This window comes from Amphiprion ocellaris, chromosome 1 (assembly GCF_022539595.1).
Source record: "Amphiprion ocellaris isolate individual 3 ecotype Okinawa chromosome 1, ASM2253959v1, whole genome shotgun sequence".
NCBI lineage: Eukaryota > Metazoa > Chordata > Actinopteri > Pomacentridae > Amphiprion > Amphiprion ocellaris.
Genome location: NC_072766.1, coordinates 15,255,846 through 15,282,503, shown reverse-complemented (window position 1 = coordinate 15,282,503; position 26,658 = coordinate 15,255,846). Strand labels below are relative to the sequence as shown.

Sequence of the window (26,658 nt, the reverse complement as noted above, 5' to 3'; positions counted from 1 at the left end):
GTCAGGGTCAATGGAGGTATCTCAGAGGTCGAGGGTGGCATGGTTGTGGCATTGTTGAAATGTTTCCCGACGCATCACTTTGTGAAGAGCACCAAAGCCCCAGAAGCTGACTGCCACCCAGCATACGGGAAGAGGGCCTCTCTCCCACTGATTGATAGTGGGAGGGGTCATAGCTTCACCCTCTCTTTACATATCAAAGACTTATTAAGAGAGGGGGATTCCCAATGGGGATATATCACATCATTTAGTGTTTTCACAGCTACATTTGCAGTATGCTAATCTTCAGATGCTAAGGTTGCACTTTATGCATTACAATAACCTGTGCACAAATAAATCAGCTTAATAGAAAAAAATCAAGTTAAAGGAGGAAAATGTTGAACAATGTGAGCGTGAGCATCAGCTGAACAATTGGACCCGCCCCCCCTCAATTTTCCAATAAGTATATGGTTCATTTACTCATTTCAGTCCTTTTCAATTCAAATTGTTTTTAAGTGCACATCCCTACAAGGATCATGATTTGGCATCAGTACACCTAAACGGTAAACAACACTGACCTGTTCAGGTCTGTACTGTCTTATAATACTGTGGCAGTTTACATCGTGCCCATATTCCATTGCAAAATTACAGAGAAATAAAAAAGGTTTATTGTATTGTTTTGTATAGGAACTCCCAGCTCCCATCTTGGATGATGTTGCTATCCACAAGCCGGTGGACCAGCCTAGGCTGTCTTGTGAACCTCAGGACAGTTTAGATGCTATGAAGATTGCCTGGCGCTATCAGAACCTTCCTAAAGTACAGGTAATTAGATGGATTTAAATGACAGTTCATATAACGTGTTATAACGAAATTGCAGCCTACCTTTTTAGAATATACAGTAGAATAGAAGTAACTTTGTGATCATCTTTTATTAAAGTTCAACATGTGTCTCTGTTAATGATGGTATGAGAATGGACAGCACTGGCTCTCTGGTCTTAGTGGTTTGGCAATTGTCTCGACCACTAAATCCATCAGCTTCTAAACTCCTTTGTGGACTGAATGAGGCCTCAGCCTCTCCTTTCAGAGTTGGACCAGATTACTCACACTTAGCTGGCAATAGGTAGGCTTTTCACTGGTCCCCAACTCACATATACACACATACACACACGCCTGCACCCCTGCTTAGCCTGGGAAACAAGAGTACTTTGCAGCCTGTGCATTGACATGTCTGCTCGCTCAACCCTATGACCCAGACCTGCGCCTCTGTCTTTCCCCAAATCCCTGCCTTTCCCCCTGCTAGGGTCGGCAGCCCTACACTCTTTCTTCCGCTTTGAGGAGAGGTGACCCTCCCCTTCTACTTCTCTGCAGTCTACCCCTGTTGGTCTATAATCCATATCGCTATGTGGATTAACAGCACACAGTGTGTCCCTGGGGATCCTCTCCCTCTTTCTCTCTCCCTGGAAACTTCTTTATATCTGTGTCCTTTCCTCACCTCTCCCCCTTCCCCTGTAAAATCGTCTTTACAAACCACTAGTAAGCCCTAGCAGAGGATTTGCATCCCAAATTCACCCCCAGAGTCAACGCTTACTTTCCCCTTACACACACCTCTCCTGGCATAGCCCACTGTGTCACTCTCCTGATGAAGACATCAGATCAAAGGTGAGGCCGTCAGGGCGGGATGGAACGCTAAGCGGGTTGCCCAGCTCACAAAGAGAAGATGAGCCCCTGACCCCCCTGCCCTGCTGACCCCCTCGTCCCGCCAGGAGAGGGACACACCGGGGGCCCTAATCCAGATTAGGAGTAGATTAAGGGCCCCTCTAACAATGGAGTCCCTGGTTTCACTGAGAGAGAAGAGATAAAACTCTCTCTTTCAGCTGCAGGAAAACATCCGCCTTCCCCTGCGTCCCTGACACGTTCGCTTTCACAGCCAGAAGTGGACATTTATGTGAAGAAATGATTAGGAGCGTTGTCGTAGTGGTTATTTAACTTCTCTGCTATAGTAATGTTGAGGAATGACCCATAAACAATGCAATTGCATTACCATAGTATTATAAAGCACACTCATTTAACATATTAGAAAGACAAATAAGGTTATCTTCTTATGAATTGCCTTATTCTTATATGAAACAAGATGAATATACACCATTTGTACAAGGACATTTGAGAACAAACAGATATATTTTAAAATGTTATTTATGTGCAAGTATCGTACATATTTTGAACCATAAAATCAACTTGTTGACCTTTCCAGAGTGCCCTGGCATCCACTTCCCGGTTCGGGCACTACTATGATGTCTCCAAGACGATGGAGCCAGAAATTCGCCAGGCAGCCAAGTGCCACCGCTTCTACCTTCCAGAACATCCCACCCAGTCATCAACCACACACAGGTAAAACGACAAGACATCGTCCACAGAAAGCATGGAAACCAATGAGACACCGTGCGCACGACACAGGCACACAAGCACGACATCATCCACAAAACACAGTTACACAAATAAGACGTCATCCACAGAACAAAGGTAACTGAACATGGCATTTTTCACAGGTTACAGGTAAGCCGACAATGTGGACAGACCGATATAATTTCAAGAATTTAAGACCTGTACCCAGCATGTGCATTACAGCAAAGACAACCTGAGAGGATAGAGATTTTTCTTTGCTTGTGATGGTCATTTGTAAGAATTTAATACAATTTGGGACTGCCATTAAAATGTTTTTATTGATATTTAATATTTCCTACTTTTTGATTAATCGTTTTCTCTATAAAATGTCACAAAATAGTAAAAAATTCCTATCATGAGAGCCAAACTTTGATATTTTCATATCTTTTTTTCATGGCAAGCAGACTAAAATCCAAAGATATTAAATTTCAAGAACTGCAAGAAACTAGAACCAGTTAATATGTTGTCTTTACTTGAAAAAAATACTGAATCCATTAAATTATTTTCAAAATAGTTGCCAATTATTTTATCTGCCAATCAGGTAATCAAGCAGTTAATTTTTTTCAGCTCTAATAAAATGTGCGTTTTATTACTGTAGATTGAGAAAAAACATCATGCTTTATTGATTTTCTGTTAATATTTAATGAGACTCACTGAAGTGTTTCAAAATATAAAAAAAATAGCAGCTGAAATCGTCTTGTATCATTTTGGTCATTTCACTGTTGGCACACCCACTCGAAAGCTTAAAGCTTCTACAGTTTTTATTGCATTCAGCTGAAATGTCAGGTTTCACCAGATGCTTTTGAAAAATGTATTTTAAATACTGAATCACTGAGCACAATTATCCTTTAACAATTGATATAAATCAGTTAAAAATCCTCCTGGTTCATCTATTCTGTGTAGCTTGCCATTGGCCTAAGTCATTCAACCTCTTGGAAAGGTTGTGTATGTCTATTGAAATAAGGCTCTTGTTTGCTCAGCGTCTGTTTGATTTCTCCAGCTTTGAGTGTACTTAGGGTTCAGAGGTCATGCAGGCTCTTTACTCAGAGAGTGCTGCTGAACACACAAGGGCACACCACGGCACACTCACACACACTGGGTAAATACTGCAATCTGGAGCGCAGAGGATGTGGAGGAGGCTTTATAGAATCCGTCTTCCTTTCTATCAACAAACAGAGACCATTTAGCAGAGCAGCCATACAAACACATTAACTCTTGTGGACATTGAGTTTAAAGTTTACATCTTTACAAGTGTGGACCTTGAAGTGGACACCATCAGCTATTGTGTCAAATCTCAGTGCAGAACTTAACAACGCCTAATGGGAAAAATAAAAATGCAAAATAAAAAATCTTCTCCACTGATGCTGGCAGCGCTGTGCGGCAGTGAGTAAGAGTGACAGAATGGTACTGTTGTAGGGTCTGAATGGGTTATAGATCTTATAGACATTCTGACAGCGGGAAACTACACCTGCACCGCACCATTATGCCCCGAGGCCCGCCCCAATATTGACACAGCTACGTTCACACACACACTCAACACATTGCACACGCACACGTACCACACAAACTCCTAAGCAGGCTACTCCCCCTTGCACGTGTCCACAGCCCCATGTTGATACCCTAGCTGTTAAATTGCTCCGTTTCACTTGAAGGCATAATTGGCACAAATTGCTCTCTAGGTGATACAGATCCTGTTGTTTAAGACCAAGCATCCCCCTTTCTCTCCTCCTTTCTTCCCCCACTGAAAGAGGGACACTGAGATAAAGAAGCTTCCCTATGCATGATCCCAATTAGCTGACGAACTAGCCCCTGTAGCTAAGCACCTAGACCTTTTTGGTACCTGAATGAGGGGTGCTCAGTAGGGGTAGCTAAAACACAATGGCGTCTCGCACAATGGCTGCCAACCAGAGGCAACCTCCTGCTCGACTACATGTCACACCATCCCAGCCCCCTACCTCAGAGCTGGGGCATGGGCAGAGAGGCCATGGAGGGTAGGTGTCCTTCTTTCACCAAACCAGCTCTATCATTAGCCACAGCGGGGTCAGGAGGCACCATTGTTGTGCTGAATAACTGAAATAGAGTACATGGATATACTTGGCCAAGTGTAATCAACACAAGTGTGTATTACTGTTCTTTATGCAGGGCTATTGGCGTGTGACCAATCTATGTGTATCAGCTTTTGTAGCCTGCAGGTCGAATTGACAACTGACATAGCAGCCCACTGTGAGTCACGACAGAGTCGTCATTACAATGGTGGGGCGTTCGTAAGTGGAGGGTCCTGTGTAAAAAGATGGGGTTAACATTCCTATTGGCCATCCTATAGGCACATAGTGGGCTCAGCAGTAACCCATCCCTTGACTGTTGCTAAATGTAGCTCTGATGGTACTGTATGCCCTTTGTCAGTGGTGCACATTTTACCCCTGATTAAACACCAAAATGCTGTTCCTTGTTTATTTTAGATATCAGCCCATTAATTCCCCCCTCCTTATCATCTTTGTTGTGTGTATGTTTGTGCATATGTGCATCTCATCTGTCTGTCTGTCTGTCTCGGCACAATCAGATCCTCGGGGAGCTGACAGAGAACCAGTCATGTTGTAATTTAATCAACCAAATAAATTAATTGGATCTCTTGATATGGATCATCTGTCTGCTTCAGTGACTCCAGAAAAGCACAGTCAGGAGGAACATGCTGCAGTCATAGAGGATTAAGCAACTGCCGTGATAGGCTTGGCCCAGTTTTATCAAAATGGTCTCAATGACAGTTTACACATCTTAAATAACCCTTTTGTACTCTGTTTCTGGTTGTCTGCTTCACTGTGTTCATTCTTTTTTCTGCTTTCTTCTCCCTGCAGTCCCATGATTGAGTCCTACTCTGCATTGCTGAAATCACTTCAAGAGGTCATACACAGGGAGGGCTTTGATATAGCTGCCTCAATGGTAAGAACCAGAACTAAACAACGGTTTCACATTTGTTTCTTTCAGCCTAAAATCAGAAGGTTTTTGATGTATTTATTCTGCAACTACAGCCTTACTGAAATTGGTAGTATCGTAAATTAAAATGATATTAGGCCTGTTAAGGAAAGCATCACATCCTTTCTGAAAAAAACAAACTATCCTTTTATATAATTTTGATCATATACCTGTATATGACTTTGTTTGTACATCTGTTAACAGGTAAAACGACTCAACAAAAAACACTGTCCACTTCCGGCCACCAGTTCTTCTATGTTAAATTTGATCACCTGTCAATCTATTCAGCCAGTCAACTTAAAGTGGACTGTATTCAAATGTGACATCCTGTACATTTTGTTTATTCATTTCACTCTCTCTTAGTTTAACAAAAACACCTAGCAGTCCAGCTTTGTCAGGCATGACAATACCCACAAATCACAAATCTACGATCTGTTAATCATGGTTTATCTCAATGTTTGTGGATTTGACAGAAAGCATTACTGAGATGCAGCAAGCATCTGCTTCCAGTCAAATCACACACACTAACACACACACACACCAATAGCCACACAGATACAGGCACGCAAAAGTCCGGTGTGCATTTTTGTCATTAAAGGTGAACTTTATGAGTAACTGGTACTAAATTGTACAAGCTTGCAAATGTCTACTTGTAGTCTCACTATTTACTGAGCCCAGTCAAACTATTATGCTTTCAAATTATGTGAAATATGCATAAGAGTAATAATAAGTAAAAGAGAAATGCCAGGTCTATATCTCCACTGTAAGCTTTTCTGTTACATTCCAACCACCACAAATCTCTCACCTGCTCAGGTTGGCCTCACCTGTGTGTCCCAGCTGTGTGCGTGTCATTCCTTTGACATTCATCTTTTTAATAATCATCAGTCCTTTATAGAATGCCAGAAACACCCAGATGGATGATATCAGACATCTCTCTCTTTATCTCTCTTTTCACCCTTTTGATAGATAGATAGATAGATAGATAGATAGATAGATAGATAGATAGATAGATAGATAGATAGATAGATAGATAGATAGATAGATAGATAGATAGATAGATAGATAGATAGATGGATAGATGATAGATGGATAGATAGATAGAACCCTCTAATACTTCTGTTGGTTCATGGGAGCATGGAAATTGTCTTATATGTGATCTCATGCGTGCATGTGTGTGTGTGTGTGTGTGTGTGTGTATGCATACATACTTCTGTGTGTGTCTTTTTCACCTACATTCTGTGACCCCTCTGCTCGTCACCTGGAGCCACCTCTCCCCCTTGTCACTCACACACAGGATTTACCTCCCCTGCTCCCCACCTTCCCTCCCCGAGTGCTGTCACTCACACACCAGATTAACTGCTGACATCATTAAAGCAGTGTGGCCGCCTGACATGCTTTTGGCACAGTCCAGGAATGTAGACCAGCACAGAGCGACATGGGCACTGGCACCAAAACGCTCAGTATGGACGATAGAGTGCTTGTATCTGTTTGTTAATTTATTAATTGGTCATTGTGGCTGTTAACAACATATGGATTTAATACATACTGTGTTATGTAAAGACCAGATTAAAACAAGGATTAATCTCCCTGAGCATATTCGTGGGAGTATTTGAGACAAGCAGGACAGGAGTAGCAGCAGGACTGTGAGTCTCCACAGACACTGGCTGATTAGGTTGTGGTTCCAGGCTTGTTGTAGTCTATATGGCTGGCCTCTGGTCCTTGGCTGGACCCTACTGGCACTGTTCCCTGATTTTTCTATAGGCTAAACTATAGGAGTTAACTTTGGCCTCTCATCCTGATGTTGCCACAGCAACAGTCGTGTTACCACAGTTCCCCCCTGTGGGTAGCAGACATAGAAATAGATTTCTAAATCTGTGGCCCCCAAAACCTGTGTAGGAAATTCCTGCTAAACAAAGAAAGGGCCTATCTAATAGTGACAAAGCCACACACACATCACAAATCTTTAAGCGTAGCAAGGTATAGAGATGGAGCACTGATGTTGACTCATGTAAAGAGAGATGAATGTGGAGTCCAATGTGAGAGTCCTTTGGAAAGCCCTGAGTCGACTGTGAAACACTCACCGAAACAATGGGGTTTATTTTTCTTAGATCCTTGTGATTCTGATCCAGGTCCAAACGAAGCTTAGGTCATACTGTTGGGAGAGGAAGCAATGGGGAGTGGGGCGGAGGAGATATTGGGAGGGTTGTGATAATAGAGGGGGAGGAATAAAGGAGAGAAGAGGCTGGGGAGAAAAAAGTGAAAAGTGAGCAGATTTTAGGCCAGGGCTTTGTTAATCACTCTTGGCTCTCACCTCAGTAATCAGGAGCCATCCTGAAGAAACCCCAAATAAAAGGCAATTGTACCAAAGGCTAAAAACCTCTCACAGTTTGGACAGGCTAATCCATTCTCTCAGTTTCAGTGATATATATCCCACCACTGTTTGGCCACTTTTTCTCTGTCCTCCTGAGAGTGGGTTACCGTTGATCTCTTGTGGTGGGGTGGGGGGGTTTCAAGGGAAGGCACTCCACCCTTACCCAGGCCCCCTTGGCTGCAGAGCATTGCTGTGGTGCCAAGAATGTGTTGGGGTTTCTGGGTGGCGGCCATATTGGAAGCCTGTCTGACAGGTCCATTGTGCGTGTGTCAGATGGCTTCTGTGATTGGGCAGTTGTGTCCAGTCACGTTTGGGCACTGTGTTCCGATCGTCTGTGCTGGTGAGCAGACTGTCCAGTCGCTCTCTCCCAGAGTTTGGGAATACTATCCAAAAACAGCAGCACCTTTCTGAAATATTAAGCAGTTATCAGATAATATTCAGATATCTTCTGTGAACGTTATTATTGCATTCAAGTGTACTTTGTGTGTGCTTCAGTGAAACATTGCCGCTTTGCATCACTTTCTGCACATTTTCCGTATTTCTGACCACTTCTTCTTGCTTGTTTTAGCCAAAGTCACGTAACATCCTGCGTGTTGGGCTTCACTCTCTTGGCTCAGCTCTGTGGGGTGATGACCTGAGTTGCCATGACAATCCCAGACATAGCCACGCCCTGACTACCTTTCTCTATGGACTGCGTGCCTTGCTGAGGTCATCGCTGGCAGTTGCCGTAGTTACTGTACCTTCTCATCTTATCCAGGTAAGACGATGTAACGCATCTAAACAGCTCGACACAGTTCACACATTCTTTTTTGCCCGTGTTAAATAGTTGTGAATAGTTTGTCAGTAGTTTCTACTGTGTAATTCTGCAAGAACATAGTGAACACCCCAACGTGATACTCTAAACTTGGTATGACTGAATATACAGGTAATTAACAGGATTTTTGTGCATGGGTTTATTTTTGACCCATGTACTCTTGTTCTGTCTGTTTTGCTTGTAAAGTAAAAGATTTGGAGTCTTTTGTAGTGAGGCCTCTTGACCCTTGGTTCAGTGTCACCCTGGTATGACTCAGGCCTGAGAGGGGCCTCTTCCTCCACGAATCAGTTCTCCCAGCTGACCCAGTCAAGTGCACACTTCATTCAAAGGCCTCTAAATCTATGTTTGTTTGTTTTGGCTTCAATTACTTCAAGCTATACTCAGAGTGTGTGCTTACGGACACATTTATTGTCTTACAAGTATAACCCATTGCAGTTTTGTGTGTCTCTAGTTGTGTTTGTGGATTGTGTGTCTTGGGAAGGGGGGGTATGGGTCCGCGTGTATGCGTCTGTGTCCAGTCTGGCCTCTCAGTGTGAAGGTGGAGTCATCTGCTGAGGCATATGGCAAACCACAGCCCTCCCCCAGACACTCTACCATAGAAGCAGACTCACCAGAAAAGCCATCTGAGACTTTCTACGAAAATGTTCTTAACCTGCCCACACTTTAAACATCCTACTTCCTTATAGTACTGATTCATCAGAGCATGGGAACTGTGTTATTTGTGATCCCTTTTTAAAAAAAGATATAGGTCAGTGTTTAACTTATAGAACAGCTGTGTTGTCACAACATGCTCTGGCTCCAGGCCTATATACTCAGTGCACAGGGGCCTTGGCCTAGTCAAAAAAGGTAGAGTGGCTAACTAGCAGATGTCAGCTGTGGTGGGAGCGGTCCCCCTGTCCCACTCTGGCCAGGCCTCCAAACCCTTAATCTGTCCCCTCCCCCTTCTCCACCCTGGGGAGAGAAGTGAATGAGCTTGGGAAGAAGAAGAGAGGGGGAAATTTTGGACTGAATCAGGTGTTTGGTGACTAAGCCAACATAGAGGTAATTAGAGGCTGTTGTGTTATGGCCTTATGATTAGTTTAACATTGTCAATCTCACTTGATGTTGTTGTTATAGGACAGTTCTACTTAATCAGCTGAGGTCACCAACGTGTGAAACCAACTCATTCACAATCTGACAACACTGTTGGATATTTTAGAAACTGATGTATTATTGTAGCTTCTTGCTGCTAGTGTCAGATAATTAGCTTAGTTAAGAATGTGGCCTTTGGAAGACTGTCTAGACTAGTAGCAGTGGGTTAGCTGGCCGAGACAGTGAGGTCTCAGCCAGCTAGCCCACTCCTACTAGTCTACAATACTCAATCCATTATTGAGCAGCTTGGGAAGCTGAGCAACTCACTGAAAGCCTCCTCACAGCAGCCCTGTGCCACAGTCCATCTGAAACATTAATTAGGCTTGTCCTAACCCGGTTCTCCTCCATCATACAATCTCCTGCTACCACACCCATCCCACACACAAACACAAAATACAGTCCTCCTTAAAATACATGCATGTACACCTCAGCAGCTGCTCAGACTGTCATGTCCTGACGTATGCAAATATTTTGAGTTTTGCGGTTTTGGATTAGTCAAGCAAACTATGCTTGGTGCCACAGTCCTCTGTAGTAGGGCTACAGAGGATATTTTTTCCACAATTAGCAATATTCATTTGACTTTCAAATGGACATTTTACTCAAGAGCCTCATTGCATTGCTAAGCTATGCATTACTGCTGATTGCTTAGTAGTATAATAGTATAGCTGTTCATTGCATATGTTTTTTTGCTGTTTTCAAATGTAAAATAGTCCGAATTTTGAATCATGGAAGCTCTGAGAGTCATATCCTTTCCTATTTTTAATGGCTAATATGCGTCTGGGTTTTTGACCATCAGAAAGTCAACCCTGTGCCCATCCAACTGACGTATTGCATTATGGGCCATATTAAATAGATTTATAGCTTAGCTTATTTGCTATTTCCGTAGTGAATATTTGACCATATGCATACACAATAGCATGTTGTCAAATAAACGAAGAAACAAGCAAGTTTACAGTTCAGCCAAACAAACCTCATGGAGCCAAGCAAGAATAAGCCCAGTCACTGGATAAAATATTATAAGAAAAGGTGAATACTGGACCCTCTCTATGACCTGCCAGTCAGTGGCTCTCAGCTGAAGCTCAGGGTATTCAGGGGATTTACACTGATGGAATCTGAGCTAATTGAGCCAACATGAGCTTTCATTGCACACTGAAATGACTCTTGTTGGAACCCCTTATCAATTATAAGTAAGATGTAAAAAGTGATATGCAGTTAAAATTAGCATTTCTATAATCACTTCCTTAAACTCAAGAATCCATGGAGCACATGCATGTCTCAATAACCTCTTCCTGCCCTGCTGCTGTTGTACTAACCTGCTCGATGAGGACACGTTGGATTCATCTGACCTTGAAACTTCTGTCTCTTTGCAAGAGCCCAATCTTTGTATTTAAGTATATACAGAAGAGTCATCATGGCCAAGGAAGACTATTACAGATAAAGTTTTAGTTGGCCATATCTCTCACGCAGACACCATCATAGTGGTCATACTGTACTATTAATGTTCTGAATAATTTGTTGTATCCAAACTCTAACACTTGCTTTAATTGCTGCACGAGTGACCTCAGATACCCTGTAAGTGCTGGTGGTACTGACTGGTAGGATATGCATACTTTAAAAGTAGGACAAAAACGAAGAGGAAGAAGAAAGAGTGGGGAAAAGACATGAAGGCATGAAAACTGCATTAGGCGGTGGCAGCCAACACAGAGAGAAGGATGTGAATGATTCAGGAGGCAAAGGATTAATAATGCAAGACTCCCTCTCTCCCTCTGTCCCAATGTCCCTCTCTCTCCCTCCCTTCCACTCACTTTACCCTCTACTTCCACCCTTTTGTATATTTCTCCCTCATTCGTTCGATCTACTGTATTCATCCTTAATTTGTCCTCTTTCTTGTGAAAGCAGTGGCCTAACCAGTAGGGGGAGCTATCCACATCAAGCCTATGTTGCTTCTCCCACTTTTACTGTGTCCTCCCTGCTGTGTGCATGTTGAAGATTGTGCACAAACTGTAAGCGTTTTTATAAAAGATGCTGTTTGATGAAGTAAAATCTTTTAATTGTGTTGCTCCCTGAATTTCCCCATGTCAGGTTTGTAGGTTTATGACTGATACGAGGCAAGTGTCCATTTGTCTGTCCCTGCATCACCTGTGTAACCCCTATCAGTGCACTCTATACTTCATCACACTCACATAAGCCATGGGCAGGAATGACCTGGCCACAGGAAATGATGACCTAATTTAATTGCAACACTGATGGCCCGTCAGGAGGCTTTTAATCACCTGCTCATGTTCTCCCTCTCTTTCTCTCCCTCTCGCTCCCTCTCCCTCTCTGTCCTCCTCTGCCTCAATCTCGATTCCACTCAATCCTACAGGACAGGGCTCTAATGGGCAGCATAACCAGGCTATGTGACAATGCCATAGCCTTGGAATCATTCAAAGGCTCTGAGAGAGAGACCAACCCTCTCTACAAAGACTACCATGGTAAGAACACACTCGCTTATCTTTCTGTCTCTTTTCCATCAAATACACACACATGCACACAGGCAGTGCATTAAGGCTGGGGCTTGGCTGTGGATGGAGGCAGGGCAGCCCCCTTGCAGGCCAGGCTGTCAGTGCACGTTAGTGTGCTGCTGCTCAATCAGACGTGCTCCTCAGTAGACAGGCCGGGGGGGATTCAGCTGCCACGCTGTACCCCCTCTCCCTCGCACCCTCGCCCTCTCCATCCCTGCCCCCCCTCCCCTCCTCCAGCAGAGCCTCTCTCCCTCTCGCCTCGCCCACTCTCCATCCCCAGTCCCATACCCCTGAGGCTCTGGAGCAGAGCAGACCAACACTGGGGAATCGATATTCTCACCATCACTCTCTCGTCCTCTCTGCCTCTATCTCTCTATCCCTCGCTCAATGTCTCCATGGCCAGCATGCTCTTCTAATAAATGGAGGGCAAGGCTTTCAGTAGGGGGAGAGGACACCAGTAAGCGACGGTTAAATAGAAAGAAACGAAGAAAGAGGATTGGGGAGGGGAGTAAGACAGCACAGTTTGTCTCCGCTCTCTCGGTCCTCACCATCACTTTTTCCTTTTCTGTACATTTTTATCATTCTCTCTTTTTCTTGCTTGCCTCCCTCTTTTCTATCACTCTATCACACTTTCCATGCAGAAAGGTCAATTTAAGCGAGTGGGGTATTTTTAGCAGTGCCTCTCGAACTCTCCCACTCACTCTTGCGCTTTTCCTCTCATTTCCCCCTTTCTCTCCCGCCCCTCAGGTTGGATAGCCCTGGTTGTGACAGATGAAGGGATGAGATTGAAAACATTCAAAGGCGAATTCTGGTTTCATCCAACAGCATGTTTTATTTAAGTAACACATCCCATAGTGATCACATTCCTCTGCATTGTAAAGCCAGGTGGCTTTTAAACTCATACGACGTATGATTGTTGTTGCACATCATTATTTGTAATTGTTTTGCATTGCACAAATGTTCCTGGGAATTTGCTGTTAGTATTGTTTGAGTCTTTTGTTCAAAAATATATCTGCCCTGTTTAACCAGCCAGTGAAATTCTGGTTGGGTTATGAAATACATTTATGTGTGTGATTGTTTTGATGTGTGTTCATGAGTGCAAACGCATCTGGTGCGAGTGTGAGAGTGCGTGCGGATGCGCGTGCTTGCGTGTTTGCGGCAGCAGTTCAGGGCTGCTCAAAGCATGCTGGGAAGCCTGTCACTGCAAATCAGGCAAGGGGAAATCACCCAAGTGCACAGAGGAGAGAACCCACCATCCCCCACTTTCTCTGACTGTCTTCCTTTCTCCATTACTCCCTCGATCTCTCCTTTTCTCTCTCACGCTTTCACCCCACTTCTACAGTACATATCCCGTTTTATGAAAATGTAACTTTGGTAAAAAATTAAATGAGGAACAAAGTGCTTTCTCTGACCTAGTTTTTTAAAATGTTTTGTTGCACTAATGTGTCCCAGTAATAGTTGGCAAATTTCCTCTGCCCATGCTCCAGCAAATTGGGAAAAAGAGAATAGAAATATTGATATAAGAATGTTTACATATATCTGAAACGTCATTTTGACTGTCATACTTCACATTTCACTGTAGTACCACAGTGTTTCCAATTTCTGCCAGGGGAGTTTGTCAACTGTAATTGTGATGCTTAGTGCAGAATTAGTTGTTTGAAAACTGCTGTTAAAGTGTGTCCTAATTTTATTATGGGGGAATTTGTGCATTATTTCACAGTGACTATTGAGAGAGACAGAAAATGTGGGGAAAGAGAGTAAGGGAATGACATGCTGCAAATGGTGCGGCCAGCAGGGAATTAAACCCGGAAGTCACTGCTCAGGGCAGTGGTGTTCATGTGGTGTGCGCCATAACCACTGGGCTGTCAGTTTTTTTAAAAATGTAAACAAATTTTACAACAAAATATTGCCGTCTAGTACATCAACATGCATAATTTTCTAAAAACTGTCAATATACTGCACTTTGTAATCAGCAGGTGGATCCTTGCAACATCCTGTAAAAACAAATTTGGACATATCAATAAGAAAAAAATGTCTCCTTTCAGCCACGACAGAAATTTTAAATTTGCAAAACTGTTATTCCATTTTTTTTAGCATTGCGACGTTAAAATAAAAATAGTTAGTAGTGTTTGAAGTAAAAGAAGATTTATACTTTAAAATGTTTTTAACAAAACTGTAGTGATAGTTGGTAGTAATTCATAATGAATCTTGCATGCACAAAGAAAAAACTGTCTAACATATTTTCTTTTACTTAAATAACAAAGCACAGTTCTGTGCAGCACAAAATGGTTTTCTTATTGGCACAGTATAACATGCACACTGTGGATAGGATGGGAATATCTTCCTTGTTGTATTTTTTATGCACTGTTAAGCGCTTTCAGGTTTAATCTGCTTCCTCTGTCCTCACAGGCCTGTTACATGTACACCAGGTGCCTCACCTGAACTGTCTGGCAAGCCAGCTCCCCGATCACAAGGACCTGGCCTTCAAGCTCAAGAGAAAGCAGTTCACTATTGAGGTATGTCGTCAAGGTTACTCTGCATGCACAGGATTTGGTAATAAACAAAACAGTGTTCGGTGGTTGTACCCTGAATTGTGTGTTTTTACCGTAGCAGATTTTTTAAATTTCGTTTGTTGCCCCAGTTTTACCCCTTACTGTAGTCTTATACCTCACCATGCAACTATTGATCTAAAACAAGTGCTGATTTAGGTGCAAAGTAATTGTTTATCAAGAAAACTCAGCATTCATCCCTTTCATAATGTTACTGACTGTAACCCAAGCTCTGAAAAACCTGTGTGTACTTTTGTCTGCTATTGGGTGACAAAATCAAAGGTGAAGCTATTGATTGTACTCTGTTGGTGCCAGAGTTACTACAGTGTAACATTCAGGGGCAACAGAGTGTGAAAAATCTATCTATAGTCATAAATACTTAATGAAGAAATACTGATGACAGTTTAAGTTAAATGTATAGTTCACATATTTGATCTGTTTTAGAACTGTGTCTTAGTCACCAGTGATGATGCTGATGCTTTAAAATGTCTGTTTGTGTTTGAGGATTTAACCAACGGAAGCATTTCTAGCATAATAGCTCTATATATATATGCACAAATTACTCATATACAGACACATACACACACATATATATAATGTGATTGTATGGTCTTTCTGTGTCTTCATTCATTTTGATTTATTATTTCTTATCCTCTTTCTGTTCCTGTCAGAGATGCTTCCATTTTGCATGTGTCACATCATCACTCTCACTCAGAGCAATCAATCTGTCACTGAACTACCACTCTAGAGACAAATTAAGGGGCCCTCCTCTTAGCTCAGGCTCATGATTGGTCCTCATTACATTATCATTACCTTATCACACCCTCTGGTACTTGGCTCTTAGTGAGTCCTATTGTCTCAGGCAGGAGGTGAAGGGGAGGAGAGGAATGCCCACCCTACCCCCTAACTTCCTTGCATCTTACAGTCAACCCATTCTCATTTTTTGCTGTCCTTCACCATCCGTCTATCCCTTTCTGCTGTCTGCATTGGCCCACTCCCCCTCCTTTCTCTGACCCCCCGAATAGGCCACTCTAGTATAGATTTATAAGGTCTGTAAAAGTCAAGGTGGTTATCCTCAATGGGCTTTTAATTAGGCCTCTGTATTGAGCAGGCCAGGGGGCCGAGGACTAGAGCATCCCGGTAGCTCTGTGGGCCTGGATACAGTGTCATATATCCCAGCAGCACATTGTTAAGACCCAGCTTTGTCTGCCTTCCTTGTTTAAGTAGCTTTATTGGATTTTTTTGTTGAATGGAAATCATACTGTTGTACTGCCCTCAGAACACAGGCTTGAAAGAAACTGAGTGGTATCCATATAGGATTTTTTAAGATTCTAACATGGCTTTGATTGATGACACAAGAGAGTGTTTAATATGAAATGTCAGTCACACACTGTTATGTGTCAGGGAATTTCCCAGAGTACATTGTATCATATCACCACTCATGCATCAAATTAACCAAAACACAGATTAGTCATTGTAATACCCCATTATGTGCTTGTGCTGTATTCTCTGGCACTGTGATTGGCTGTCATTAATTTGTGTATCACCTGATATGGAACTGTCACAAAGGTATGAGGACGTGTTAGCTCTGCGTCCCTCATTGCGGAGGCTTTGGTATATCTGTCTATCAGATCACATGCAGAACTACTGTTGTGCTCAGACTACGTGACTCACTGTACACTGTGTCTGACCTGTTGGTCAACTGCTTCGGTGGGCCTGTGATTGACGCATAAGATGGTGATTGGATTTTAAGCCCAGTGTCTGACATGGCACAGCTCACACCATCCCTGCTAATCACCTCATTTACTCAAGCTACAAGACTCTTTTGCCTGAGGCCACATAATGCGGAATTCTCTCCTCTGCTCAGGATTCTTTCACACATTCTGCTGCTATGCATTTCTTTCAACTTTTGACTCATTTTCCATATCTGAAAAGCAGGGAATGCAGCAGATTTCGATATATCATCTATCTGGATTCATTTGTGATGCGGTTGTGGTGAATGACAGATGATTGACAGCACTGGCTCCTCACCAGCTGGGTCCAGCAGCTGCATCTCACCACAGCTACACGTGCAACTATGCTGGTAACTAATTTTCTAACTGCTGTTTGACTCATCCTCCTATCACCTAGCACTGCAGGAACGCGGAACACATTTGTTTGCTAGCTCACAGTGTACAGGTTTGTTTCATGAAGAAAGTCTCTTTTGTTTTAAAGTGTTGTTGTTACTGTGTTTACCTTCATTTGATAGATTAGGGTACGTGCATTTCTCATCCCACACTCAGCACATCAGTGTTCTGCTGGTTGTGTGTTGAAGTTACCACGGAAACACTTGACGTTTCTAAGAGTTCAAGCTGCGGTTGATGAGCAGTTATTAGTCATGATGCCTGAAGCCAGAATTAACTCATGGCCCTGTCTGAGCAGGTAGGGGAGTGTTAGGTGTTTAGACAAGATTAACACATACTCATAGACACATATACGAGCATTGCTTGCTCCCACACATGGAGATGTTGACATTCATGCATCCGCACAAGCAAGTATGCATTGAGAAATGCAGGTATGCAATATGTGATTAAAAACTTTCTTTAACACGCAATGTGCGTGAGAATCTTCCCGGTCACTCATATTAAGCTGACACAGGCTTCTGTCACTAGTTTCGCAATGCAAGATGTTTTGAGGATGAAGCTCTGAAGAATGCAGGTGGTACGCAAATACATTCTCTTTACCTTTGTTTGACCTTTTAAACTGACAAGCAATGCGCCTGTGGGGTACTGGGGTGCCAGAGGCAGGTCACAGGGTCAAATACAGTATAAGAAGGGGATTTGTGTCAAATTAGTCTTCTTTTAGAGAGCCTTTTTGAAGGTGTCTGTTTTATTGACAAGCCATGTCACTATGGCTGTGTGGTCTATACAAAGAAAAACTTTCTTGTTTTTGAGAACTTTGAATTTTGTGTTAATGATTTTATGTGTGGCAGTATATTATGGCATTCGTAAAGTCTTTCGAGCTGACAGTAAGTAAAAGAATGATGGGAGATTGGAAGACAAGACGAGATAAAGGTCCAAGACAGATTCACCCAAGATATAGGTGTTTTGCTACAGTTTCTGACTTTTAAATACAGTTCACATTTTTGTTCATCTGGATGGGATCACTATGCTGTATTTTGTTGCTTTGCAGTTGATTTCCCAACACATGAAACATTGGTAGGCCGTTGCAGGGTCATCCGGAAAAAAGGCTGAATTTGAAATTTGTACAAAACATTAACCTAGACCTTTAATTTAAGTGTCTCTTGCTGAAACTGACCTTTCTGGATTATATTTTAGCATCACACCGATACTGAAACAACACATTCCCACTAATGCTGCCCCTGGCTGTTCTAATACAAGGCTTTGGGCTTGAAATCTTACTTGTAAATGCTACAAAAAATAAACAGTTGTGACACGCTAGTCAAAGTCTCATGGTGAAGATAATTAACCAAGTCCCTCTCCACTAATTGATTAAAGCCATAAAAACTGTTTATCAAAATGACATATTTAGGTTTGTCCTTTTTGTCCATCTATGAAGTACCAGCATCTTTCTCCACTCAACCTTCTGTTGCATGTTACATCTTGAGCATACCAGCTCACCTACAACTGCGCTCAAACACTATAACACTACTCTGTGCTATACAATAGCAAGTTGTAATATTAGAGTACTTCAGCCATACATCTTCAAACCAAAACCTGATTCTAAAGAAAAATGATGCAGAAAGCCCACCCTGCAATTTTACACGATTGAGTCCTTAGGTTTGTTACGTATGAAACTCTGAAAGTCTGTGTTTTTGAGACTGTTGTAAGGACACTAGATCTCTTGGCATAAGCCTTCCATTTCACAATGCTGCTTTCGCCTCTGTTTCCACTACCGGCATGTGTTTTCAAAATCCCATTCCCTGTGGTAAACAACAACAACAATTTGCAAGCAGCCGGACACACTGAAAATGGTAAGTTTTGCAGATAATTTGAATTATGCAATAAGGCAGCCCTAATTGCTTGATGAATTTGCCATTTCGTACAGTGTGCACCTCCCTGCATACAAATGCTCCACCAAAACAATTATCACGTCATTATTTTGCAGTGGCATTGTTGCATCATTCTGGTTTTAGAAAAGCCCAAGACTTGTGATTTGTTTAAAGAATGATGAAAAAGGCAGAGAATTTTTCTCGCTATAGCAGATGAACCAGACCATTGTCCAATGCTGACTAAGGATTGTGGAGAATGGTCACTACCGGTACACTACAGTTTCAAGGTGGTAGTACGGAGCCATGTTGTTGACTGCTTAATTCACTCATGATGTCTTCTAGAATGGTAAAAGATAACAACAACATATGGACACAGTAAGAAGAAGAAAACTTTAATTTTAACCAGAGGGAGTTTTCAATTGACTTTTGTTGCATTAGACTCATTGTCCACTGTTGTTTAACCCTCACAAACTCCTCAATCCTACAAATGCTTTGAGTTGTCCATTGACCTTCTGTGCTACATGACATGAATTTGGCACCAGCCAGGAGAGTCAGTTTTTAAGGCAGTGGAGGGGAAGCAAAGGCAGCGCAGAAAAGAAGATGAAGATGACGACGATGCTGAGTAGAAGAAGACTTAAGGGGTAGAGGAAGCCAAACTGAAAGAGTCCGAGGGAGGTGTATAGAGTAGGTTAATGTTTCTTGGCATGTCCTCAAAATGTCTTTAAGACAACGCCTGTGTCTGCCCCCTGTTGAAGCCTGTGGGTGCCGAGGGAAGGGTGTTAATGGACCTATGTGAGGAGCAGAGCGAAGGCTTGGAGAGGAGGGGGAAGGCATAAGCGGAGAGGAGCAGTTAAGTGATTCTCAGGTCAGGTCTAATTAAAATGAGGGCTTTTCCTCAGAGGCACCAAACCGTCTTATTGAGAGAGAAATAAAAAGGGAGGGAAAGAAAGAATTGTAGAATACAGAATGACTTGGACAGAGCCTGGGTCCTAAGGGCTTGTTTTTGTATTTGTTTATATGTTTGTTTGTACTCCATGCCTGGTCGTATATGTACTTACTCAAGTCTTAAATAATGCTTGGTACTATAGATCAGAGAAAAGCCAGTGCTTAATAGAACTCATATGAAATCGTTCGGTATTTACTTCCAGTAGCAGGTCATAATGACAGTTCTGAAAGAGAAAACCAAATTCAAACAGTGTTCTTGCTGGATGTCCTGAACCTATTAGTAGCATGCAAAATATCTTTTGGGTCTCCATACACCTGCCTGTGATTCCTGAATCTGCCCAGAGAATCACAATCAGATGGGAATGGACCTTTGGAATAATATTCCAGTTGAATAATTTATACTTCCTCCCTCGGTGCACACCAACCTCTGTCGCATTTGGGAATGAGGTGTGCTTACGGTTTATGCGTGTATGAGAAAGAGAGAGAGAACCTGGTGTGGGGCAGTCAGTGGCACGCGATCGTACCCTTCAGCTGAACAATATTCACAACATACATCAGATTTGCATCTATTATTTAACAGGGATTTTATCTATTCTGCAAATGTGCTTGTACGTTTGAAAAGGCCCAGCTTGTAAGTTCTCTGTGCTCGATCTCGGTGTGGGGGGAGCAAACGTGCATGTTTGGGGGGTTTGTTTGTTGTGGTTCTGACATGATGATATAGTAATTCAGATTCTGCTGCACAGGCATGTGGGCTTTTCTTTTAAATGCTGAACTTTGTTAATTGTGTTCAGAAAACCAAAAGCAAATCTATTCTGTAACAAACCTACAGATTTTAATGAGTAGAACTGCAAATGTGGCCATCTGTTGTGGCAAAGAGGATCTGATGAGAAGTCATTGTAACCTGGGAATAGAAGATATGCTTGTGCTAACAAGTTCAGGGTTCAGAAATCACTAAGGACACTGACTGAAACAGTCCAAATGAACTTTTTTAAAAAATTGTCAAACGCCTAGAGAGAAAAAGCAGTAGCGGTTGTGTTTGCTGTAGCCAAGTCAAAGCTCAGTAAAGGAATATCTGGGACAGCCAAATGTGCTGCCCTCCATACTATATCAACAAAATGCCGAAACGCTTATTTCAAACGGACAGTATTAAAGAAAAACAAAACAGGGCATATGTGCTCCTCCTGCCAGACTGAGTAAGAGTGTGGTCTGCCTGAACTCGCCCTGGAAGTGAAGCTGTTTCATCGGTGAGCAGTGAACCCTTAACATGGTCCATGCACCACTCAGCCCCCATCAGACTAGACCGGCCACATTGGACTCAGACCTGATTAAAGTAGCCCTAGTTGTCTTCAGCTCCCATTAGAGAAAGGGAAAGAGGCTATAACATCCATGCCACCCTACATCCACGGGGTCTTGTGACACTATAGACTATATGTAAGTGTGCTCAGAGAGGGCTCCTATTAGCATAATGGTAGTGACTGGGGAACCATAGCCCCCTGGTGCTTAAAAACTGGGTCTCCACTGTATCTTTGGCTTCTTCATTTTATTGTTTTTTCTAGATTTGTGAAAATAGTGTCTAATTTTGCCTTAGGTTCACGGACTTCTTGTGCAAGTCTTAACAACTGAAAGTTGCAAGTATGTTGACTGTAAATCCTGTGCAAAAGTTCTGCTGCTTTTCCTCATAGTCAAGCACAATTTATTATTCATTTTCTTCTTACTTTTGATTGTGTAAACCTAATAGTTAGACATAATTGTTAATATAGAAACATAAACATTCTGTAAATGCAGCAGCAGAAATAAACACGTTGAGTGTTTCCTTTTAGAGACATTTGAATAATTAGGCACACTGTAAATTGGACTGCACAAGATGGGATGTTTTAGAATTTGCAGTCATGCATGAAGTACATTTGAAAAAGGGCACATTTTAGTATTTGAAAGGTCAAACACTCAATAATCCAGATATTTTGCACTCAAAACTATGTCCATTCTAAAGTTGCATTGAAACATCATTGCCGTTGTTATTAAGACTTTTCAGAGTAGTGGCAAAAGTCAACAAATGTCTCATTTCAAGTGACACAGTGTCCTCACTGCTGTTGGTCCACAGAGAAAGTTAAAATTGCATTCATGAGCACAAACAGCTCCATGGTCGGAGTGGTTCAAAGGTGGAATGTTGATCCGGAGCAGGAGCATCAAACTCAGGAAGGCTCTCTGCGTGGGTCCTAAAAATAACTTTCCCACACTCTCACCGCTCAGTATCCTGGGGGTATCAGGAGGAGGAGAGTGTGTCTACACATTGTTTATGTATGTTGCGTTGTTGTAATGTGAATATTTTTTTTTAAAAACCCATACTGTCCACACTAATTTCAAGTACTTTTAAAAGTTTATTAAAGGTTTAATCTTTCTCTGTAGTAGTTTAGCAAACAAATGTGAGCATTAGTACTGTAGTTTGGTAAAGAAAAGGTTGAATGGATGAATATTTCTTGTATATCGATATGACCAGATACTCTACTTAGTTTAAGGAGGTGAAACTCAGTTCTAATGTGCCTGCCACTTTCTTCAATCACTTTTTGTTTTATGCATCTTTATGTGTTGCATAAATGTATTTGCTCAAAAGAGTGTTGCTCATGATTTAGTCACAGACAGACTTGAAAGCAGCAGAAACATGGTTCCTTAATATTCATGTCTGTGAAGGTTGACCATCAAATGTCAAAATTTCTTTAAAAGCTTGTTTTTCTTGTTCTTGCTACAACTTCAGAGTAATGCCTTTGAAAAGCCTACCCACATGAGGAGAAAGTCCTAGTCCCTAGTCTCTCCACAAATACAGTATATGTATGTTTACTTCATACATTCTTTTCATCACAAAAAGCAGCCTTAGAAAAACCAGTTCTGTTGGACATCAGACCATTTTCTAATTTGCTTTCTGTGGCAGCAGTCCCTCAGTGACGAAAACAAATTGGGTTTCTTGATCCCCTGCCTCTTTATCTCCAAGCACAACATAAAGGCATTTGTTTCAGCTAATCATGGGAGCTACTTAACCCTTGCTACTGTGAATATGGTTGTATTTAAAAAGGATTCACCCAACAGTCAACACAGAGTTGTTTAAAGTGGTATCAGCCATTGAGGGAAGTTGGCCGGCTGCTGAATGTAGAGGCACTCATGAATTTTATGAGGGCAAGTGTCCCTGTCCTTCAGAGTTCACAGGTGGCTATTGAAAGGCCCAGCCAGATGATGGAGGATAGTTAGGACACGTATAGAGCCCTGAATAGACTTTAATTATATGCAGTAGATAAGTCCGAGGGCCATTGGAAGGACAAGCCTGCACTTCAAAAGAAAAGTTGGAGGGCAAGGTGATGGCGTCTCAATGAAAAATTTGCGACCCCATCTGTGAATTAGGGCGCGTGTGTGAGTGTCAGTGGTCTTGCGTTTATGCAGCAAAAATAGAACAATTTTCTTTGTGCATGGGTTTGTGCGTGTTGGTGTGTGCTATCTAACACACATACGTGAATGTGTGAAGGTGGAGGGAGGGGGAGCCAGGCACTGGGTGGGAGAGTACTCCAGTGTGTGGCTTAACCAAACTTTCCTTTTGTCCCTAACAATGATGAGTGATGATGAGTGACAGGGGTGTTAGGAGTGGGATCTGGGGAACAGAATGCGCCTAAGCAGCGCTCACCCAAACTTACACAAAAGGCAGCAAAAGGTCAAATCTGAGGCAAGCTTCTTATCTGCTGGCACATAACATTGCACAATGTTATATATCACATAATAAGCTAAAACATTTATCTTTGCAGTACTCAAGCTACTATGCTAGCAGTATTTTTATGCACTTTCACTACCATCCTAAATCATTTTGTGACGACACTGTCAGTCATATTGCAGCAAATTTTGTCACTCACTGATTAGCGACACTTTTTATGCTGAGGTTCTTATCACATTGAACTCCTGACATACTCCTTGCCTTTCATTTTCTTCCATTTTAAACTTTAATAACAACAAGAGGTGCCTGGAGATGCTGTCTCTTTATCTGCATCGCTGCCTTTCAACCTGACCTGTGTATGAGTGTATTCCCTCACTCTGAAGCTAGTAAGAATACTTGCACAGTTATCCTTTTTGTTGCGCAAAATCCATACATTCTGCTTACACAGCCCCACTAAATACACACAAACCCCTCCTTTTACTGCCACACACATTATGCCCTGCCGCTAGCTATGGATGAGGAGGACTTGCGTGTGAGGGTTTCCCAGGAGGCAGTTGTAGACTGAGGGTTCTGAGGCCCGGGGATGGCTCTAGATGGCGGTTAGTGAGGAACCAGTATTTTTTTTTTTTTTTTTTTTTTACATGCTCTCCTCCATCCCCTCCCCCTTTCTGAGCTCAGGCGGTGATCGTAATGGGGGGTGACAGCTCACCTCTCCCTAGCGTGCCTACAGTCCTTGGAGCGTTAGACCCCCCCACATAACCCTACCACCATCCCCAAGTCCCGGAAGGCCACAAAGGTTACTCCATATGTTAGTCTGAGGATTCTTATGAATCTTTTTTTTTTTTTTTTGCCTCAGATAAGTGTGTTTTGTGTCACATCTAGAAAGATTTGTCTGTATCAAATCAAATGCAATACATTTCTGCGTAATCTCTGCATTGCAAATGTATTTGCTCTGTGTGGAATCTCTTTCATTGTTAATTTTTTTTGCACCGTCATCCTCTGCCTCCTGTTCTTCTGTGTGAGTTGCGACTCAGTGGTGTGAAAAGATACAGGGCCTGGAGTTTCACATCTATTAAAGGCTTCATGTTTGGAGAGGGAAGTGATCTGATGGCCTGATGTTGTACGCTCACTTACACAGACTGTTTGAATGGGGACGTCATGTATGCTTGCTTCATCACCCACTGTGAATGTGTGACAATGCACATGTATATGTGTGCTGCTGTGCTTACATTCAGCACACATTTATCTCAGACTTTATCCTTACATGCCTTGCAGTTTTATAACACTCACTTTGTTTCTGCCAAGAATTATGTTTCATTCCTTTATAATATACTTTGACATGAAAGCACTACAAACATACAGCTCAGCTTAATTACTAAGTTCAATAAGTTTTTGATTGTTGTTTGTTCATCCAAAAGTATGATGGCAATATTGTATGTCTCTGTTGCAGATATCAAAGTTTTACTTTTTGAGTGATTTCATTTAATCATTTCAGAGAAAACCTCAACAGGACGAAAGATTCCAATGAATGTCTCTCTCCATAAAACATCTCATAGAACATGAAAGTGAACCGCCTCCTTTGATGCACATCCTTAAAAACACTCTGACATTCAGCAGTCATCGTTTGAGCTCTCTACATCAACAGAAGTCTTGCAAGGAGGCAGATTTAATGCAAAATTGTAATGAAATCAGTACAGTGAATTTCTTTCAACCTTCAGTAGATTGCACATATCGGTGTTTGTGTGGACGCATGGAGACTTGCACAGGTATTAATAGGCAGTGAAGTCTTATAATGAGCAGTGTGTCTATTGAGAGCGGGGTTTGCGTGCTTAGATGAGTGAGGAATAGTGCACAAAAGCATGTGTAGTGGTGAATATTAAAGTAGGCAGAGTGTTAGCAAGGTCACTCTGTACAGAAAGAAGTGCATTCTCCCATCTCAAACTCACTTGCTATCCCTCCTGTCTCCCTCTCACTCACTGCTTCTTTTGTCGGAGGCTTCCATCCTCTGCTCCTCTTTTTTTAATCATGGTCAGCATTTTAAGAGTGTTGCTCTCGCTACATTCAGGACTCGTATTCCAACTTAGCAGCATTCACATTCGCCCTTTTTCACCTCATTTGCTTCCAGACACTAAGTCAACGTGGCACCTTATAAGCTGCTGCCTGTTTTAAGAAGTTGTAATCATGGTGAACATTCAAGCTAAACTCACTCACTGAACCTCATTTGACACCCCCACCCCACCCCACCCGTCTGCCAAAAAAAGACAGGCGATCTCATTGGGATGCTCGGACAGAAGTGCACAAGCAAAGCAGCACTGCTGTGGGAATCAATCTGAAATGTTATAATATGCGAGATAAGTGCCAAAGGGGTTGTGTGCAGCTTTCTGGCATCCTCTCTAAACACCCTGCAGAGTAAAGTGGAATCCCAGCCACGCCCCACATATCACCCCACGTAATGTTTGGGGATGCATTCAGCACTTATCCTGGACACGCAACATTTTTCGGACTGTTCTTTTTTCTCCCACCGCACGAGCCATCTTCCTTTCTTTTCTCACTGCAGTGTACAAGTGTATTAGCACTTCAGACCTTAATGGTAGCCTACATATCAGAGAGGATGCACTGGCCTGGTGTAATCTGACTTGTCTTAATTACAGGCAGTATCCAGTAATAGGCTGCTTCCATAGATATCGGCCATTAGAGCAATGTCTCTGGCAGGAGGGGTCTGATTGGCTACGAGGTAGGTGATAAAGAAGTCATGCCTCATTTCCCTCCAATTTTTTGTTCACACGTCCCTGTATTAAAGTCAAGCGTGAAGATGGCAAAAGACTGTGTTAAAATGATTTATGTGCTCTCCTATTTGGTGGTAGCTAATCTGCTCTTCCTGATTGCATTGTCAGCAATCAGTTCTTCTATACAAGTAAATGATTTCAATGGATTAAAGTTATTTCAAGAAAGTTTTAAAGGTGAAGTTTTCATTAAATGTTCCCAACATTTGACACGAGGAGTGCAAACTTGTTTCTCTGTCGCAAGCTTATGATAGGACCCTGTCCAGGTCTCTGGCTTGCCTGTGTGATTTTGATTCCAAAACCTCAAACCAAAAGCTCTTGTCTCGTAATTGCAGTAAACCACGACGTGTCCTCAAATAGACTTTAGAAACTCGAGCAAGAAGTTTTTCTTTTAGCAGGGTTTTACTGTTTCCCCTTAACTATTTGTGCTGGCCTGCTTTTCTTCTCTCCCACAAGTTTATGCACACTGTCCCTCTGTCTCAAGACTACTT

General features: G+C 42.3%; 1 protein-coding gene across 2 annotated transcripts in view; it reads left to right on the top strand.

The window, feature by feature from the left end:
• elp4 (elongator acetyltransferase complex subunit 4) overlaps positions 1-26,658 on the top strand; it is a 50,011-nt gene that overhangs the window by 6,666 nt on the left and 16,687 nt on the right. For both annotated transcript variants that reach the window (XM_055011516.1, XM_023282953.3), the window contains 6 exons: positions 664-798; positions 2,228-2,364; positions 5,271-5,355; positions 8,328-8,516; positions 12,070-12,178; positions 14,618-14,724. In XM_055011516.1, the coding sequence (XP_054867491.1) occupies positions 664-798; positions 2,228-2,364; positions 5,271-5,355; positions 8,328-8,516; positions 12,070-12,178; positions 14,618-14,724 (762 nt within the window). The remainder of the gene's footprint in view (positions 1-663; positions 799-2,227; positions 2,365-5,270; positions 5,356-8,327; positions 8,517-12,069; positions 12,179-14,617; positions 14,725-26,658) is intronic.